Source organism: Pseudonaja textilis, chromosome 1 (assembly GCF_049901715.1).
Source record: "Pseudonaja textilis isolate UNSWEBS1 chromosome 1, rPseTex1.2, whole genome shotgun sequence".
Taxonomy (NCBI): domain Eukaryota; kingdom Metazoa; phylum Chordata; class Lepidosauria; order Squamata; family Elapidae; genus Pseudonaja; species Pseudonaja textilis.
The window spans coordinates 283,118,254-283,136,365 of NC_141990.1; the positions used below are offsets into that span (position 1 = coordinate 283,118,254).

General features: G+C 38.8%; 1 protein-coding gene across 5 annotated transcripts in view; it reads right to left on the bottom strand.

Annotated features, from left to right (window-relative positions):
- The window catches only part of SLC25A21 (solute carrier family 25 member 21), a 283,725-nt gene that overhangs the window by 74,459 nt on the left and 191,154 nt on the right, over positions 1-18,112 (bottom strand). For 4 of the 5 annotated variants that reach the window (XM_087921917.1, XM_026711276.2, XM_087921920.1 and 1 more), the window contains exon 3: positions 5,291-5,374. The exons of the other annotated variant lie outside the window; for it this stretch is intronic. In XM_087921917.1, the coding sequence (XP_087778043.1) occupies positions 5,291-5,374 (84 nt within the window). The remainder of the gene's footprint in view (positions 1-5,290; positions 5,375-18,112) is intronic. 5 annotated transcript variants of the gene reach the window in all.

The following is an 18,112-nucleotide window of genomic DNA, read 5'->3' on the forward strand; positions in this document are numbered from 1 at the left end:
AAGGCATGGTCTTCTTTGTGCCCCCAGTGCCATGGTGACTTTTTATCCAGTAATCTGTGTAGGGGTTCAGCTACTGATGCTTTATGGGGCAAAAAGGATGCGTAAAAGTTCAATAGCCCCAAGAACGCCTGTAGTTCAGTTTTGGAGGTTGGAGTGGGTGCCTCGTGGATTGCCTTAACCTTGGACTCCAGGGGGTGAATGCCAGAGGCGTCAATTTTATAACCCAGAAAGTCCATCTGTCTAGTGGCAATGGCACATTTTTCTTTTTTCAACTTGAGGCCATGCTGTCTGAACCTCTCTAACACAGCTCGAACTCTTTGGAAGAGTTGGGGTCTGTCCCTGGCCAAGACTAAGATGTCGTCGAAGTAGGGTACTACACCAGGGAGGCCCTGCAAAATCCGCTCCATGAGGGATTGAAAAATACCAGGGGCAACACTTACGCCAAATTGGAGACGCTTGCATCGAAGGCACCCCTGTGAGTGACAATTGTCTGGAGTTCCACTGTTTGGTTATCTACAGGGAACTGCTGATATGCTTGAGACATGTCCAATTTAGCAAAAATGCTACCTGGTTCGAATGTGTGTAATAAGTGCTGGATGACGGGCACAGGATAAGCGCTAACTTGTAGAAATTTATTGATTGTCGTCTTGTAGTCCGAGCAAATTCTCAGGCTACCGTCTTTTTTGAGGGGTGTGACAATGGGCGTCTCCCACTTGGCGAAATCTGTTGGCTCAATGACCCCTTGTTTTAATAGTTTATCCAATTCTGCATCTAGTTTTGGCCGAATAGCAAATGGGACCCTACGCGGTTTTAGCCTGATTGGGACTGCTTGGGGTCAACTGAGAATGAGATGGGGTACCGTTATAACACCCCAGCTCTTCGCTGAATACATCTGAGTAATCAGCGAATAAGGAGTCAGTGTCTGAGGTTGAGACAGCATGGACTCCTGTTAACCCTAGGCCGAGATGGGGAAACCAATCGAGCCCCAATAAGGTGGGTAGATTGCCGTTAACTACCACTAGAGGTAGGTGACCTTTAAAAGCTTTAAAACTGACAAGAAACTTGCCTCTGCCGATTACAGGAATGGTCTTCCCCTGGTAGTCCTTCAGGCCAAACTGGCATCTCTGGAGCCGGCTAGTGGATAGGCTTGGTTGGAGCCTCTTAAGGGTGTTCCACGAGATAATGGAGAGCACTGACCCCGTGTCAACCTCCATGCGGCACGGTTTACCTTCTAGGGAAACGGAGAGAGAAATTTTACTAACAGTGTGGCAAGTGTGCTTGGCAAGGTGATGCGTGCGACAGTTCAATACTTGCCTCTGTGGTCCCGAGTGCGAGGAGGGTGCCTTTGTGCTGCGCTTTGGGGGCTTGGCAGACTCTCGCGATGTGTCCCCTTTATGGCAGTTATTGCAGGTGGCTCCTTTAAACTTGCAGGTGGCCCTCTGATGAGATCCCCACAGGCTAGGCACAGGGTGATGTGCTTGGGTGGGCCTATGTTTTCTTGTTTGGCTCCTACCTGCAGCCATCTGTCGTTGAATAGGCGGTGGACTTCGTTTTCATCACTGATGGTTTCCTCTGCTACCACCTCCTCGGAGTGGACTGGAAGTGATGTCAGCTTGGCACTTGGGCCCTGGATTTCGGTGGCTGAGTTTGTTGCCAGCTCAGCTGCCAAGGCCTCCTCGACTGCTTGTGCGAGGTTGAGGTCTTTTTGCAGAAGGCGCCTTTGCAGGTGGAGGTCCTTGACCCCGCAGACTAATTGATCGAGGAGCATGTCCTCCAGGTAGGTTCCAAACCCACAATGCAGTGCTGCTGTTCTGAGAGCGGCCATATATTGATTGATGGTCTCCTTGCTCGATTGCTTCCTCATACGGAAGGTGAATCTCCTGGCAATCTGTGAGGGCCTGGGGAAATAGTGGTTAGTGAGAATTTCAAGTAACTCAGACCACGGAACGTTTTTCAACTCACGAGGAGCCACGAGCGCCGCGGCAGTATCGTAGACGGTGGCTCCACAGTAGATTAGGAAATACGATTTTTCCGATGCTCTCCCGCATCCACCAGGCCAACTGCATCGATATAATGATTAAAGCGGTTCTTATACGATTCCCACTTCTCCTCGTCTGGTTTGAACGCCGGGAAGACTGGATTGGAACTCATGGTGCTGGGACCGGTTGAACAACCTGTGGAAAAATCTCTCTGGGGCAGCAGACAAGGTTTTAGTGCCCGTGGTGGGCAAGTGATTTCAGCTCAGGAGAGGCTGTTTGCAATCCTCTCTTTCTCTCTGGGTTAACCACGTTTGGCTGTTAGCCGTTGATGGCGTTTGATTCGCGCCTGTGTGGCGTCAGTGACTGGCTACAGTGCTGTGCTGTACCTTTTAGGTTTGAAATTCAAATGACAACCGTTTGAATTTCGCGCCTGATACTGAGCGGCTGCGGCTCGCAGCGCTTCACTTTCCCTGTAGCTGGGCTAACAAGCGGCTACAGACGCTTCTAACTTTCGATTTTGACCGCTCTCTCTGGCTGCGGATCAGCGTTTGCTTCTTATCGCTTGCTGGCCGCTTTCTCTGTCAGCGGATCAGCGTTTGCTCTTTTTGTTTGCTCTTTTGTTTGCTGACCGCTCTCTCTGGCTGTGGATCAGCGTTTCTCTTATCGCCGGCCGATCGCTCTCTCTGGGCTGCGGATCGGCGGCTAGTGACTCAGCGGTTGCATGGTGCTTCTGGTAGCCATCCCATCCTCGTCGCCAGTGTTAAGTTTGAGCAATGAGAGGCTGAACCAGAGCATGAGTGCAACAATACTTTATTATAACAACAAAGGGCTGACCGTGCTTGCCACGCCTGAAACTGGCTCGCAGCAATCAGCAACTGGTTGGACCCCGCAGCCTGCTTTTATACCCACACAAAGTGAGTGGACCTGAGTGAGAACTCCTAGAGTTCTCAGGACATAACACTTATCATAGGGTCTATAGAGGAACATCCTGATTTCTCATTATTTGTGAACTATGCTATTGCTTATAACACTGCCAGTTCCGATATTAAACAATTCAGAGAATTAGCACCAGTAGCTGCAACCCTATCAAATCTGCTCAACCTAGATCAGGGATGTCAAACTCAAGGCTCGCGGGCTGGATCCGGCCCGTAGGTTGCTTAGATCTTGCCCACGAGGCCGCCCTGGAAACAGTGAAGGACCGGTCCATGGTGCTTCTGCTAGTGAAAACGGAGCTCAGGAGGGCCACGACTCTTGAAGTCCACACCACTTAAAGTTCCAAGTTTGAAAAACACTGACCTAGTTTGTGATACATTAAGCAAGAGTCCATCACAATCTTGATACAACCTAGAATTGTGGATTTGATCAAAATCTCAATTAGTGTCATAAAGAAAGAGCTAGAATATCAGTAAGAAATGCCTAAACATTTTCAGTAAAGAAATCTCTTACTCTCTAGGTCAGGAATAGGAAATAGTTTTCCTCCAGAAATTGCAGTTTCATTTTATTCTTAAATGTGTTTTGGCTTCTGAGTTCCACTGCTGATGATGGAATGATACTACTAGACCTGTGATGGCGAACCTATGGTACGTGTGCCATAAGTGGCACGCAGAGCCATTTGTGCTGGCACACGAGCCGCAGGTAAACTTACCTCACTGCGCACACCCCATAGCTGATTATTTTTGTTGTTGGTTTGAGACCTTTTTTGGCCTCCCAGAGGTTTGAAAAAAGCCTTTGCAAGGCTTCTCAGGCCAAATTATAGGGCCATTTTGTCACTTACTGTAATACCAGGCCTATAATTCATCCTGAAAAGCCTTGCAGAGACTTTTTCCAAGCCTCTATGAGGCCAAAAAAGGCCTCAAATCAGTCGAAAAATCAGCTGTGAGGCACTCTGCAGGTAAGGGGGTGGAGGTGGGGGAATTGTGCGTGCATGTGCAGGGGGAGTAGGGGGGCACATTGCATTCTGGGTGCTGGCATGTGAGTCCGGGCGCACTGGTGTACTTGCAATTTTTGGCACAGGAGCCCCAAAAGGTTAGCCACCACTGTACTAGACTGTGTGGGGTTGCGATTTTAGGCCCCTTTTTCTTGATTTTGGAAGCGGTTCATTTTTTTTTCTTTTACACAGAACATATATTTTATTACTCTAGAGATTGAACACAGCTATTTTAAGTTTCAATCTATGAAAAGCGGGGGTGGGAAGTAAGAAAGAGGGGATCATGCTGCAAAGTTTGACAGTGTATTTTTTGGGGTGGGAGCTTTAGAGACTGCAAAAATGGGAGCCTGCAGATTGCTTCCCTCCTGCTCCAGATAATTGGTGTCACTTTGGAACTGCACATACTTTTCTCCTTATGATATGATAAGGCTGTTTCCAGTCATGAGAAATAATGTCCTAATAATCCAAAAAAAGTTGTTGTTAATTGCCTGGAAGCATCTGTTACTACTCTCGAAACAATAGGGGAACTGACCTCTAAATTAAGCGTAAATTTCAAGGAATCTTTTCCTATTTTTCTTCATCTCTTTGATGTCAGTAAAATGTCAAATTATCACAGTCTTTCTCACAATTAAAATACAAAAGATGGTTTCACCGTCCTACATATGCCCACTTCAGTGGTGGGATTCAAAAATTTTTACTACCGGTTCTGTGGGTGTGGCTTGGTGGGCATGGCTTGGTGGGTGTGGCAGGGGAATACTGTAAAATCTCCATTCCCACCCCACTCCAGGGGGAAGGTTACTGCAAAAATCCCATTCTCTCCACATCCCACTAACCTGCTTTCCAGCTCCATTCTCCTGTGAAGGGCAACAAAAGAAGACCCAGCCAATCAGCTGGGACTTGGGAGGAAGAGAATAGATGGGGGCGGGGCCAGTCAGAGGTAGTATTTGCCGGTTCTCCGAACTACTCAAAATTTCCGCTACTGGTTCTCCAGAACTGGTCAGAACCTGCTGAATACCACCTCTGGCCCACTTTCTTAGTTCCTTAGCATTACCTCAAGGAGTATTTGTAATATATAAAGGTTGCCATTCAGTAATAATTAATAAAACCATACTCTTTTCAGTTTAATAAAGAAATATTGTAAACACTTCAGCCCCAGTCATGTAAGCCTTTACACATCATAAAGTTTAATATACCAGAAGCATCTTTAATATACCAATTGGTTAAAAATATTCTAACTGCAATGAACAACCCAGTATGTTTTCTTTACCTTAGAACTCTAGTTCAGAATGAAAAAAGGTACAGATGTGAAATGAATGAAATGCAGTGCAATCACATTTTTAAACAAGTAAAATCATAAAGTTGTAATGTATGGTGGTATTCCTACCCTTCCGTCCGGAATATAGTTTTAAAACTGTCTCCAAGGCTCTTGTACCCAGAGGGATCAGATTTTCCTCTTTGAATTTGGAACCTATGAAAGCAGTGAATGAAAAGTTAGAAGCTATAAAAGGTTTTATAAATATACATTTTACAAGAGTTTTCTGAATGTTATGCTCATATTTTATCTCTTACTTCCTTCTTGAATGTTAAATTATACATTGTTTCAGATAAGTTTTAGGGATGTAAAAGAGATCTGCCATGAATTTCTTTCAAGTGAAATAACATAATCTACCAACACAGGCTCTATTACAGCATAAACAGGAACAGACCTTATAGAACACACAAATTATTGCCTTGAATACTGTCTAAAGTATTTCCTAAATACTTCCTTAAAATATTTCCTTAAAGTATCTATATTGGGGCAGTGACAAACCAACAAACCCTGATACGGAAGGATACATCTAAAAAAAACCCTGAACAAACACTCTCTATGGGGAACAGTGGTATACAAATGTATGTGGCCATGTAAATTATACTAAATAGAGCCTTGGTGATGCAGTGGTTAGAATGCAGTACTACAGGCTACTTCAGCAGACTGCCACTGACAGCAATTGGGCAGTTTGAGTCTCACTGGCTCAAGGTTGACTTAGTCTTTCATCCTTCCAAGGTCGGTAAAATGAGGAGCCAGATTGTTGGGGGCAATATGCTGATTCTATAAACTGCTTAGAGAGGGCTGTAAAGCAATATAAAGTGGTATATAAATTGAAGTGCTATTGCTATTGCTAAATAAATACATATTATTTTGGCCAAAGAGCACAATCAGTCCATGAAGAACCTGTAGTCCAATTCAACATGAAGTTTCCAAGATCACTTTACAATTTGTAAAGAATATGATAGTACATTATGTTCACAGAATTAAACTGAAATACAGCTTAAATTTTCGATCGCATCATAGTCTCACAATATTTAAACATCTCTTACGTTGGCTCTTTCAAGTTTGTACAGTACTACAATATTACTAGATAACAACAGATTTTACATGAAGCAGAAGTCTTAAGGCAGTGAACTTTTTCTGTATTCCAGTTTTGCTAAAACATAAACTTCAACACTTCAAATATGCAGTCCTTTTACTAGCTCTAAATCCTTTTACTAGCTCTAAATCGGGATGGTCTATATCAGGGGTGTCAAACTCACGTTGTCACAGCTGAATCATGTGACATATTGGACATTTTTCCCCTTGGTAAAACCGGGGGTGGGCATGGCCAGTACGTGATGCATCCAGCCCACAGGCTGGGAGATTGACAGCCCTGGTTTATATTCATTCCTCCCTTTAATTCTATTATACATTTTGATATATTATATTGTTTCAGTACAATGATATTTGAGCAGTATTAATTTATTAACATTCTATTGTTTATATGACTTGGGATATTGAAAATAAAAAAGACGAAGAAATATATTGTTTATACACTAATTACAATTCGAATTATCTATTAATTACAATTTATGATATCAATATCATGAGAAAGTGATATATGTTTACAGCAGTGAGAATAAATGTTGCTCAATATTGGAAGAAAATATCTGGCTGAGAACTTAGACTTGGAGAATATGAACCAATGACAAAGCTAACAGTAAACAATAAAAGTTTAATCAAATTTAAAAAAATAATGGCTCCCACATATACAATATATCACATATCAAGGCAAATATAACCACTTAAAGTTCAGCTTCTAAGTAGGCTTAAATGTCTTCCACTGGGAAAAATAGAAAATAGGAATATCTTTTAAATTGGTATTCCTTTTAAATATTTTTTTGTGATTTAATTTTTGGTAAATTCATTTCGCTGATCTATTTTTTCCTATATAGACATTTTTTCCTTTCTATTCAGTCCAGTGGTGGGATTCAAATTTTTTGACTACCTGTTCTGTAGGTGTGGCTCGGTGGGCATGGCAGGGGAAGGATACTGTAAAATCTCTAGTCAGAGGTATTTCCTGGTTCTCTGAACTACTCAAAAGTTCTGCTACTGGTTCTCCAGAACTGGTCAGAACCTGCTGAATACCACCTCTGATTCAATCATGTCCAATTGTCAGAAACTGCCTGGACATGTTTTCTTGGTGAGGTTTTTCAGAGGTGGTTTGCCATTATCTCTTTTCTAGGATTAAAAAAAAAAGATTAACCAAGATCATCCAGCTGGCTTTGTGCCTAAGGCAGTACTAGAACTGCCAGTCTCCCAGTTTCTAGCCTCATGTCTTAACCACTACACCAAAGTGCATGTATACACACACACACACACACACACACACACAAAGCAATTATATAATAAAAACTTTAAAGCTTAGCAATCATCTCAAAGTTAAAATGGTTCAGTTTCTTTCTTTCCAATATTATACTCAATTTTCTATATTTTTGGTAACCTAACTGGGTAAGGAAAAAGAGGCTGAATATTCAAAATGAACAGCATTTTTAAAAAGCTATTGATCAATATGATTTTACCAAATATCAATTCATTGAGATCCCTTAGTGCATCATGTATGGATAATGAATATTGAATCAAATTGATTTGGCTCAATTCAGCCACACTGTGGGTTGAGGCAGAGACAAGAATCCCAAGATATGAATCTGTAGTTTGAAATCCTTCAGAAAAACAGATATGTCTGTACACAAAGCTGACATATACTATAGATTTTATTGCCTACAAAATGCTGTGCAAAGGGATATGTAAATGGTGGAGAGAATAGTGTCATGAATATCAACTTTACCTTCAAAGCTCAAAGAGTGTTTCATCAGAAGCTCTTCTATAACCACATTTTATGAGGGCTAAATTTTGCCTTTTACTGTGTCATCTAATTATGTCTCAGAATAAAAAAGTCGTAGGCATTCTTTTCTGAAAAAAAAAAAATCTAAATTATGGCACCTATATCTCTGAAACTGGACAACCTTTATCTATTCAAACAGGTTTCTGTGCCTGAAAATTCTGTCCCATTTTGTTAAAACAGTAAAAATGTAAAGCCATTTGTATATTTCACCTGTTGATAAATGTGTTTCCAAGATTTTGCTTTGATAGAGCCACCAAATCTGGTCTGTAAAAATCTATAGTAGTTGATTGCTAGATGGATGCAAAGAATTAGAGAATTCTGTACTTTTGTTGTTGATAAGCAGCGGTTATAAAATTTGAAATTCCAATCTCCTAAAATCAAGCCTGAAGCAAATTTTTATAATGGTTGATTTTCCTATTACTTCCAGCTCCATATCATATTTTAGGGCACACACTGAACTCTGTAAAGAAGGTATGTTATACTCTTCTGTGTCATGAAAAGTACAATTTTAATGTATTTTCACTGGAAGTATCAAATGTCAGAGTATATTCATGAACTGGAATAAAGCATGGTAACAAGGTCAGCCAATGAATAGGCATAGCAACTAAGTCACCCAATGAGGACTGTTTGGAAACTGAAACTAAAAGAAACTGAAACTAGAAGTAGCCTAGTTGTGGCTCTACATATTAAGCTCTGCAGCTCTGTTAAGCGCTAAGCCTGTCTATTGAAAATGAAACTGCTTCTCCCCTCTGCTGTGTGTCTTGCTTGCCTGCTGAACTAAAGTGAAACTGATGTCTGTTTTTTGAGCTCCGGAGTTGCTGTTCTACTCTGAACCTGTAACATGTCTGCTTCTGTTTGAGTTTGCTCCACGTTGGAGAAATGTACAACTGGTATTGTATATTTACTTTATGTGTAAATTGAAAAATTTACTTTATGTGTTTATAAAGAAGTTAAATGACGCCTCAGCCATCTTGTCTTTACTTTTCTGGTGCTGAATTTACGCTGCAATATTCTGAACATCAAATATTAGTCAGAGACTTAAGAGAAAAAGTTAAGAAAAAGAAGAAGAAGATAACCACAAGACTTTTAGTGCAGGATATTGATGCAATCTAAAACTAAACAAACAACCAGAAAAAAATTTAAGCAAATAGAAATGGGGCTTTTACAGAGCCTGCTTTGATACCCTTCCACCAGCACTTTTGGTGGGAAGATTTCATAGGATTCCTTATTTACAGAGACTTTGCCCTTGTGGCTCCAGTGAGGGAGAAAATCTTGATCATATTTTTATATTGCCCCAACATGTGCTCTTACCTTCCCAATCATCTCTAAATTTGGGGGTCAAACTGTTAATATTATATGTTCATTACTTTTTAAGAGGGGCTGACTCTGCACTCACATACTAGGTGGCCAGAAATGTTCACCAAGTCATACAATTGTGCAAAAATTTAAATTACAGCATATTTGTAGCTACGGGCTTAACATTTTACCTAGTTTGGTTATGAAACATCTGCAAGAAAACAACCAAGCTCAGAGACCACCAAACTCAGAGAACATTTTTAATTAGATATGCTTTTTATAGTGTCATTGTTTTTTTTCTTGTAATCAAAAATTGCCACATTAAATTGCCCTTTTTGTATTGTAACCTCCTATATTACTGGTCAGTAATATAGATTTGATTTATGACAATTCAATAAGAATATGTAGAAGGCTTATTAGCTTTTTTTCTAGCGTTCAAAATTCAACCAGATTTACAGAGTTTTACCCTTTTGGTTTTCTTATTATTAAAATAAAATCAACATAAATAAATTAAATGGTATGATCTATCTAAACCATTTCTCAGTGTATATACAGATCCAGCCTTGTGTTTTGGACTACTATTTTCATCCTTCCTAGTCACGATGGACAACAGTCAACGATTACGTAGTTATAATTCAGAACATCTGGAACAATCCAGATCAGGGGAAGATTGATATAAATGACTTTTAATTACAATAATTTTAATGAAAGAGAGATGCATTAAAATTAATGAGTCATAAAAATATACTAATGATGCTTATTTCTTGTGCCCTTTTTCCTGAGACATAATAAAATACATTTGGCAATTATGAAAGCAAATGCATACTTCACTTGAATGCATTTTCAGTTGGGCCCCTAATAAAAATAGTTCTGGCACATCTGGAATCTTTGTCTATGGTAACTTCTTTTATTAAAGAAAAAAAACTGTTGCCAAGTTGGCAAGGCAGCAAACACTCTTCAGCAGCTTTACACTCCAGTAAGAATTTGTTGCATGACTTTCTTTTTTTTTCAAAGAGCTCTTGAGAGGATTAGAAAAATTCACAACCTCCAGTGGCATTGCACTAAATACAAGAATGTTAATCATTTAGAAATGTGTGTGTGTGTGTGTGTGTGTGTGTGTGTATTTGATAAGCCAAAAGTCATATAAGGATTATTATTGATGATTCCCCCCTTTCCCAAAAAAGAAGAAGCTGATCAGGTAAGATAACTGAAAAATTACTTCAAATGCATCTGGGAGATGTGTAGAACAGAAAGTGGATTGATGCGACTCATATGAAATATTGATATACAATGCAATATACATGTGTAAAATAACATAGCAAAGGGACATATTTTTTCATCATACATTCTTTGCAGGCATTTGGTAATATCAAGCACTGAATACACTTGAGGGATGTGCAAGCTGTCACCAAATATCCAGGCTTTCATTGGCTGAGGATGCCTTTCACACTTTCTGAATGATCTACACTTGGCTGGATTTATACAACATGCTTTGTCACGATTTGTGGTCTATGGAATGTAATGGCTGGATTCTCACACTGCTGATACCAAAATCCAATGATTTTATGGACTTTATGATTTTGTGGAATCTGTGAACCTACACAGGATGTGTTGAATTACAAGTAGTCCTCAACTTACAACAGTTGGTTCAAAATTACAACGGCACTGAAAAATTTGACTAATGACTGTTTATCATAGTTATGACCTTCGCAGCATGCCAGGATCATGTGATCAAACTTCAACTGCTTGGTAACTGGTTCATACTTATGACCTTTGCTGGGTCCCAGGGTCGTATGCAATCATCTATTGCAACCTTCTGATAAGCAAAGTCAGTGGGGAAGCTAGATTCACTTAACAACCAAGTTGCTAACTTATCCACTGCAGTGATTCACTTAACAACTGTGACAAGAAAAGTCATAAAATGGGACAAAACTCACTTAACAAATGTCTCAACAACAGAAATTTTGGGCTCAGTTGTGGTCATAAGTCAAGGACTGCCTGTAGAGAATATGATTTTATATTTAAAAAGTGAAAAGCTAACCCAGTGTTCCAGCAGCTTTGTTCATTTTCACTCTGGGCAGTTGCTTCTAAAATGCCATTTCGTTAGCAAATATGATGCAAATATTCCTGCTAAACTGCTGTTTCCCAGCAGGGCACTTAAGGGATTCAGATACAGGAAAATCTGACAGTGTACACTCACTTGGTTATTTGACTAAAGCATGTTTTACATAGCATATAAATCAGGGCACAAGATATGAGACTAAGATGGGAAAAGGAAAGAAACTCAGTAAGCATCCTCTGAGAACTTTTTCCTGAGATGCACAAGTTTATGATTAAGCGAGAACATATTTAAATATGTATTTAAATCTTTATTCTGCAATTATTTATCTTTTTATCTGGAAACACACGCTTATTCCTGAGAAGTCCCATATATCACCGAATTAGTAAATGGCATTTCTGGTAGCACAGAAGGTACAGCTTATCATACTTTATCTACCTTGTAATCATTTTTTCCATTCCCCATCACCCTGTGCAAAGTAAATATGCCTAAAAACAAATTTTTGGCAATTCAGACTAAAAAAATGTCTTAAATCAACATTACTTACCAGAAAGTTTATGGCACCCCAAATCTGCAACAGTTGCTAGTACATTTTAAGACGAACAAAGGAGGTGTTTTAAAAAATATCTATAAAGGCAGATGCTTACTTTTCTTAGCCAGAAATTGATTATTTTGTTTAAAATCATAGTTCTGTTCTACAAGTAGAAATATAACTATATGAAAAATAAAAAGGAAGCTATGAGAAACCGACATACTCTTTGATATTTTAATTTAGCTTGGTTTTCTTCCCTGAGGAAGGAAGCAGAAGCTAGATAATGATGGGTAAAAACATCCAGTGAAGGGTAATAAAAAAAGGAGTAATTTTATTATAATAGTCCAGGATGCAGATCAGGAGAGAGAGCAAGACAGTGGCACCAGATTCAGGGTTTGAACTGAGATCATAACTTCATTCCTGATAAATTTGTCGGTAAATTAAAATTCAACACAAAATAGTTTGTCACGGAAAGTCATGCTCCTGGATTGGAGCTGAAAGGTAAAAGCAGTAGTAGTGTACTCCGTCCCATATTTTAGGAGACCAGGTTGCCCTAATAGATGGGTCTCACCGGAAAAACACTTTCACTCCTGATAATACAGGCAGTCCTCAACTTACGACCACAATTGAGCCCAACATTTCAGTTTATTATTATTATCTTTATTGTCAGAGTACAACATGTGTACAATGAGATTGGCTGAGCCTCCCTTTGTGCACCCCACAACACAGTGAGGACAGAAGTCCCTAACCCAGTCCCAATCTTATTACATTATGTGACCTTGTTGCACAATGTGCTGGCCCCGCAAGTCTATCATACAATGTCGACATGAAGTTATTTTCCATTCAGAAGTCTGACAGCCCACGGGTAGAAACTGTTCTTCAACCTGTTTGTGCAGCTGGCTATGCTCCTATATCTCCTATCCGATAGGAGGAGAGTGAAGAAGTGCTGACCGGGGTGTGAGTCTTTCATGAGAATTTTCCTCACTCTTCTAAGGCAGCGAGCCCTAGCAATGTCATCGAGTGGTATCAGGGAACAGCCCATGAGTTGCTAAATGAGACAGTTTTTAAGTGCATTTTGACCCATTTTATGACTTTTCTTCTCACAATTGTTAAGTGAATCACTGCATTTATTAGTAAAGCATTTGACTCCTTCTGCTCTGAATTGATGTTCAGAACAGGAGCAGAAGTAACAACTAGTAATGTTTGCTTGTTCTATCTGATCTGAGTTTAAATCCTTCCTGGGAATCCATTTGGCTGTATTGATTTGTATATTGTTTTTGACGTTTGAGTCATTTAGTTTCCTGAATGAATCAGTTGAGCATTTCTTTCTAATTGATCGGAACAAAAGGTATGGATTTAATGGTGTATTCTGGATGAAAGCTGGAAGTATATTGGTATGTATTGCATGTCCTGTGTGGTATGTTTTTTGAATAAGAGCAAGTGGACCTTTAAGTCGGCTTAGGTTGATGATGAGATGGGAGTTGTGATATCTTGAGGATCCAGATGATAAAAATAAAAACTGTTAACTTACTTCAACATCTGGAACAGAATTTGTAGATTGTTTATTTAACTTACCTAGGATAATATGTAAATTGAGAATATATTTCTGCCGTTTATTTGAAGAATGAATCTTTCAGTTCGCTGAAAGATTTACCCTTGACAATATGAATGTTCAAATTCAAAACAAATGGCTAATTATGTTAAGCCCCAGAGCTATAAATTCTGCCAATATGGAGGGTTCTATCTTAGCTGTGGTACTGCAGTGATTTATTTTATTGGGCCTTTGAGTCAGTGATTTGATTCTTGGCAACTGCCTGGACAGGTCCCTGCAATTTTCTTGGCAAGGTTTCTCAAAAGTGGCTTGCCATTGCTTTCTTCCTAGGGCTGAGAAAGAATGACTGGCCACAGTACAGAATTTGGATTAAACTATTTTATGTTGCTTTGGGAACCTGTATGATTGTACGCATTCTTGTATACTTTTGCACACACACAAAAAACTGCATGTGTCAGAAATAGGTTTAAGTTTAGACTTTGCCTAGATATATCAGTTTTCTATATACAGAAGTGTTATTTTGCTTTATATTATGCACGCTTGGTGTGGAGAGTCATTTCTATTTAGAAAATTTATCATAGAATTCTCAGAAATGCCGGGTCATGTAATAAAAGAAAGTTATGTGCAACTCTTTTTATTTGGATCTTTTTTGGTTTATAGCTATGCTGATTGGGATTTAGAGTAGTTTGAAGCCTAATTCATTTGGTGGCACCAGAGTAAGAAACAAGACACTGCTAAGGATTGTTTTGCTATAGTGATGCATTGGGCTAATCTTCTAAAGCAAAGTCAAGTTCAAAATCTCACTCTGGTATCATGCCAAAATATATCCTGGTTTTCTGATCTATGTTAGAAGTTTTTCTTTTTCTATTTTAATCTGAAAGTATAACAGTATTGATTCTGAATTTCTCTCAGCTATATTTTTGAGATTACTGTATTGCTTGAGGTGGCTAAAAATGCTTTTTGTTGCAGTTCTATTGCATTGAACCTTCATCAGTGGTCATATTTTGCAATCACAAAAACAATTCAAATGAGAGAAGTTCCCTCGTGGTGGCTCCCCTTTAGATGTCACTAAGATGCAAAAAGAGAGTTAGTTTGATGTAGTGATTAAGCTATTGGTCTAGAAGCTGGGAGACTGTGAGTTCTAGTTCTACCTTAGGCGCTAGGTGATCTTGGGCCAGTTAATCTTTCTGAGCCTTAGGAAATAAATAAGGCCAAACCACTTCCAAAGTATCCTGCCAAGAAAACTACAGGGGCTTGTCCAAGTAGTCACCAGGCATCCACAATGACTCAAAGGCACCCACAAAAAGAGCAAAAAGAGCCAAAGAGGCTGAAGAACCTCCAGAAAGTAGTGTATAATATGACACACAAAACCAAAACCAAATCAACGTTCCTTAGCCACTAAATTAAACTACAAGAATCCATCTTGGGCTTCAGACATTTTAGTTCCTAACCCTAACCTATTAGAAAGCGTTCTTCAGTTACAATAACTTTCAAAGAGGGGATTAAGCTGTATACTAGAAAATAATTAAGACACTTATAATTCTTGGCAACCTCAGACACATAAATTAAACCTGCCTGTTAATATACTTCAATAATTGATTGGGAAAAAAAAAAACCACCCTCATTTTAGGTGTCTCGTTGTAGCATGAAACATACTTTAACATCGGTTTCAAAAAAAAAAACTTACAGCAAAGTTCTAGCATAAATTTTGTTGATATTCTAAATGATAGATAATATTTTTCACATGTCATCCATAGGGTGATCATTACCACTATTTTAATCTAAATTTAAAACAACCATCAAGTTGCTTTTTTAATGAGAAAATTAGAATGCTGTTCACCAATTTTACCCTTAATTAAAGGGTTGGTTCTGACACATCACAGTGGTGTGAATGATGTAGGATCAAGCTTTTAAACAATACCACCTTATAACTTATAACGTACTGCCTTGATAAAAGCTATTCTTTTAAATCTTCTTATTCTCTCATACAGTTCAAAATAGAAAGGCTGACCACTTACACTTAACTCATGTACATCATAACTAATTAAAGTTAGCGGGATTAGTAGAGAACTCTATGATAAACATATGATTGCCTGAGGGGAATGATTCTGAAGGCAATTAAGTATATCTTCTGAATAAAATTTTCTGCACCTATATGTTTATTAGAGAACTATAAGTCAATTGTTTGCATTTATTCTTGGAGAAAACCTGAAAACCCCAGACTGTCTTGATGAATGTACATTTTCCAGACTCGTATCAGTCTGAATTCAGGCTTGGTTTGGTGATCAAATAGGCTGTGAATGCCGTTAAGGCAGTGGTGGAATTCTACCAGTTTCCCTCCCGGTTTGGTGATTGCGCACTTCACGCGTGCATGTGCACGCACCTAATGCATGCGCAGCTTTCCAAACACCAGCTGAAGCTCTGCCGTGCCAGTCAGCTGGGAGGAAAAAGAACAGAAAAGCGTAGGGACAGGTGGGAGGGCCGATTTTGTGCTTTTCTTTTTCCTCTCAGCTGATCTTTGGAGCTTTTTTCTTACTAGCGGTTCGGCTGAACCAGGCAGAACCAGTAGCATTTCACCACTGCGTTAGGGATGTTCTTTCCTCCTTTAAGAAAGTTTTCAAGAATTGCCAGACTTCACAATGTTTCAGATTGATAGCAAGGCATGGAATACACATTTCTATAAGAGGAGATACTTTTTATCATATACTCACAGATACCCAACTTTGCTGCAGATAGAAAACATGGGTTCCTTTCAAAACATAGCTGCAGGGAGAAGCCATGAGCTACAGCTGGTAAAAGCTACGGATTAACATAATTCCTTAAAGCCTTTGATTACTTTCCACCTTAGGCAGGAATTTCCAAGAAACTAGGAAGTCTTGGAAAGTGGAAGTAGAGGAACAGTTGTTTCATGTAGATGCTACATCTAAATTAAAAACAAAACCAACATTATTATTTCTGTGATGCTGTCTTATAATTTCATTGTGCTATAGTTTTATTTCTCAATACAAGTTTAAAAAAATTAGGTAGTCAGCTTTCTTATTTTTATATCTCAGATTGGGAATGAAGATATTATTTTATTTAGCATTTTTTTGTGATTTGTAACCCAAACCCTAACCCTAACAATCCTACTGAACGTCTTTATGGAGATTTTTTAAATGCATACTAGCTCCATCTTGTGATGTAACCAGAACACTGTATTTTCTTTTTGATTTTTAATTAATTTGCAACCATCTTACACTGTGATTTAAACAGCTTTGTATTTATTTTCTTCAATATTGAACATTGCTTACTTAGTATCTTACATTTTCAAAAATGTTTTTACATCTGAAATGAAGTTGGGTTTTTCTTATCTCTTCTGAGCTTACACAAGGAGAGGACATGGAGAAAGAGTGAAATCCTCTAGCCAAATAGCTCTATACTATATGACTGGAAGAGGTACAATGTTAGATAAATTATTTCAAGTTTTGTATTTTGAGCTTTTCTAGCTTTTTCTAGCTAGAAAACTAGCTAGAAAGAAGTGTAGAAATAATGGAGTGGAAGTACTGTTAAAGGAAGTGAAACGACAACTCAGTCTGAGACATGTGAGAAAGAAACTCAAAACTTGATTCTGTTTGAAATAAGATTGAGCAGAGGAAAACTCTGATGGGCTGCCAGGAGTCTTTATTATACCATATAACAATAAAATTGTATTCCTGAATTCCTGTTTCCCTACCTGCGTTACCTCAAAGGACTGACAGCAGCAGAGGTTGTGAGAACTCTAATCTTTCAGAAACTGGGATTGGGTGGGGTGGGGCGGATGCCAAGGATAGTGAAAATGTCAAATGTTGCTACCATTAAACAGCACTTCGTAAATCACTGAAAAGGCCCTGTTGCTCCTGTCACTCCCGAGAACTAGATATATCGCAATGTAAGCAAAAGATGTGAGCCTGCATTTCAAATCAGTTCTAATGTTTCCATATAGTTTTATTTGTGCATAAAGTTAGTTCCAATACAGAAATCCTTGACAAATTAATTATTATTAGGCATAACTGTGTGCCTAATTATTATTAGGCATAACTAATTTCTAATACTTTGAAATACAAAACATTAAGCCGAATCAAGCCTTAGTCCTACTTTTCTGATTTTTCTTACACCAATATATCTAGTACTACATCATTTTTACAAAAGACTTTTATTTTCTCTATGCCATAGTATTTCCTTTTTAAATAGGCAAACCATTTTGAACTATAAAGTGACAAGGACTTGTCATACAGGATGACAGTGAAGTGTGCTAAGATGGAGTGACTAGCCAATATGTACATTTCTCCTGAGTCATTTATTTCAAATGGGCAACTCTCTGTCTGTCTCTCTGTCTGTCTTTCTCTCTGTCTCTTACACACACACTTTTTTGTCTGTCTGTCAGTCTGTCTAACTATCTATCTATCATCTATCTATCTATCTACTCACACACCAGGCAGAAAGCAAAAGCAATAAACTTAATATTACAAACTAAGCAGCAGATTTTAACAAACCATATATACACGAGACAAGAGAACCTGGAATGGATGGAATGCTATTACAATGGTAGATCT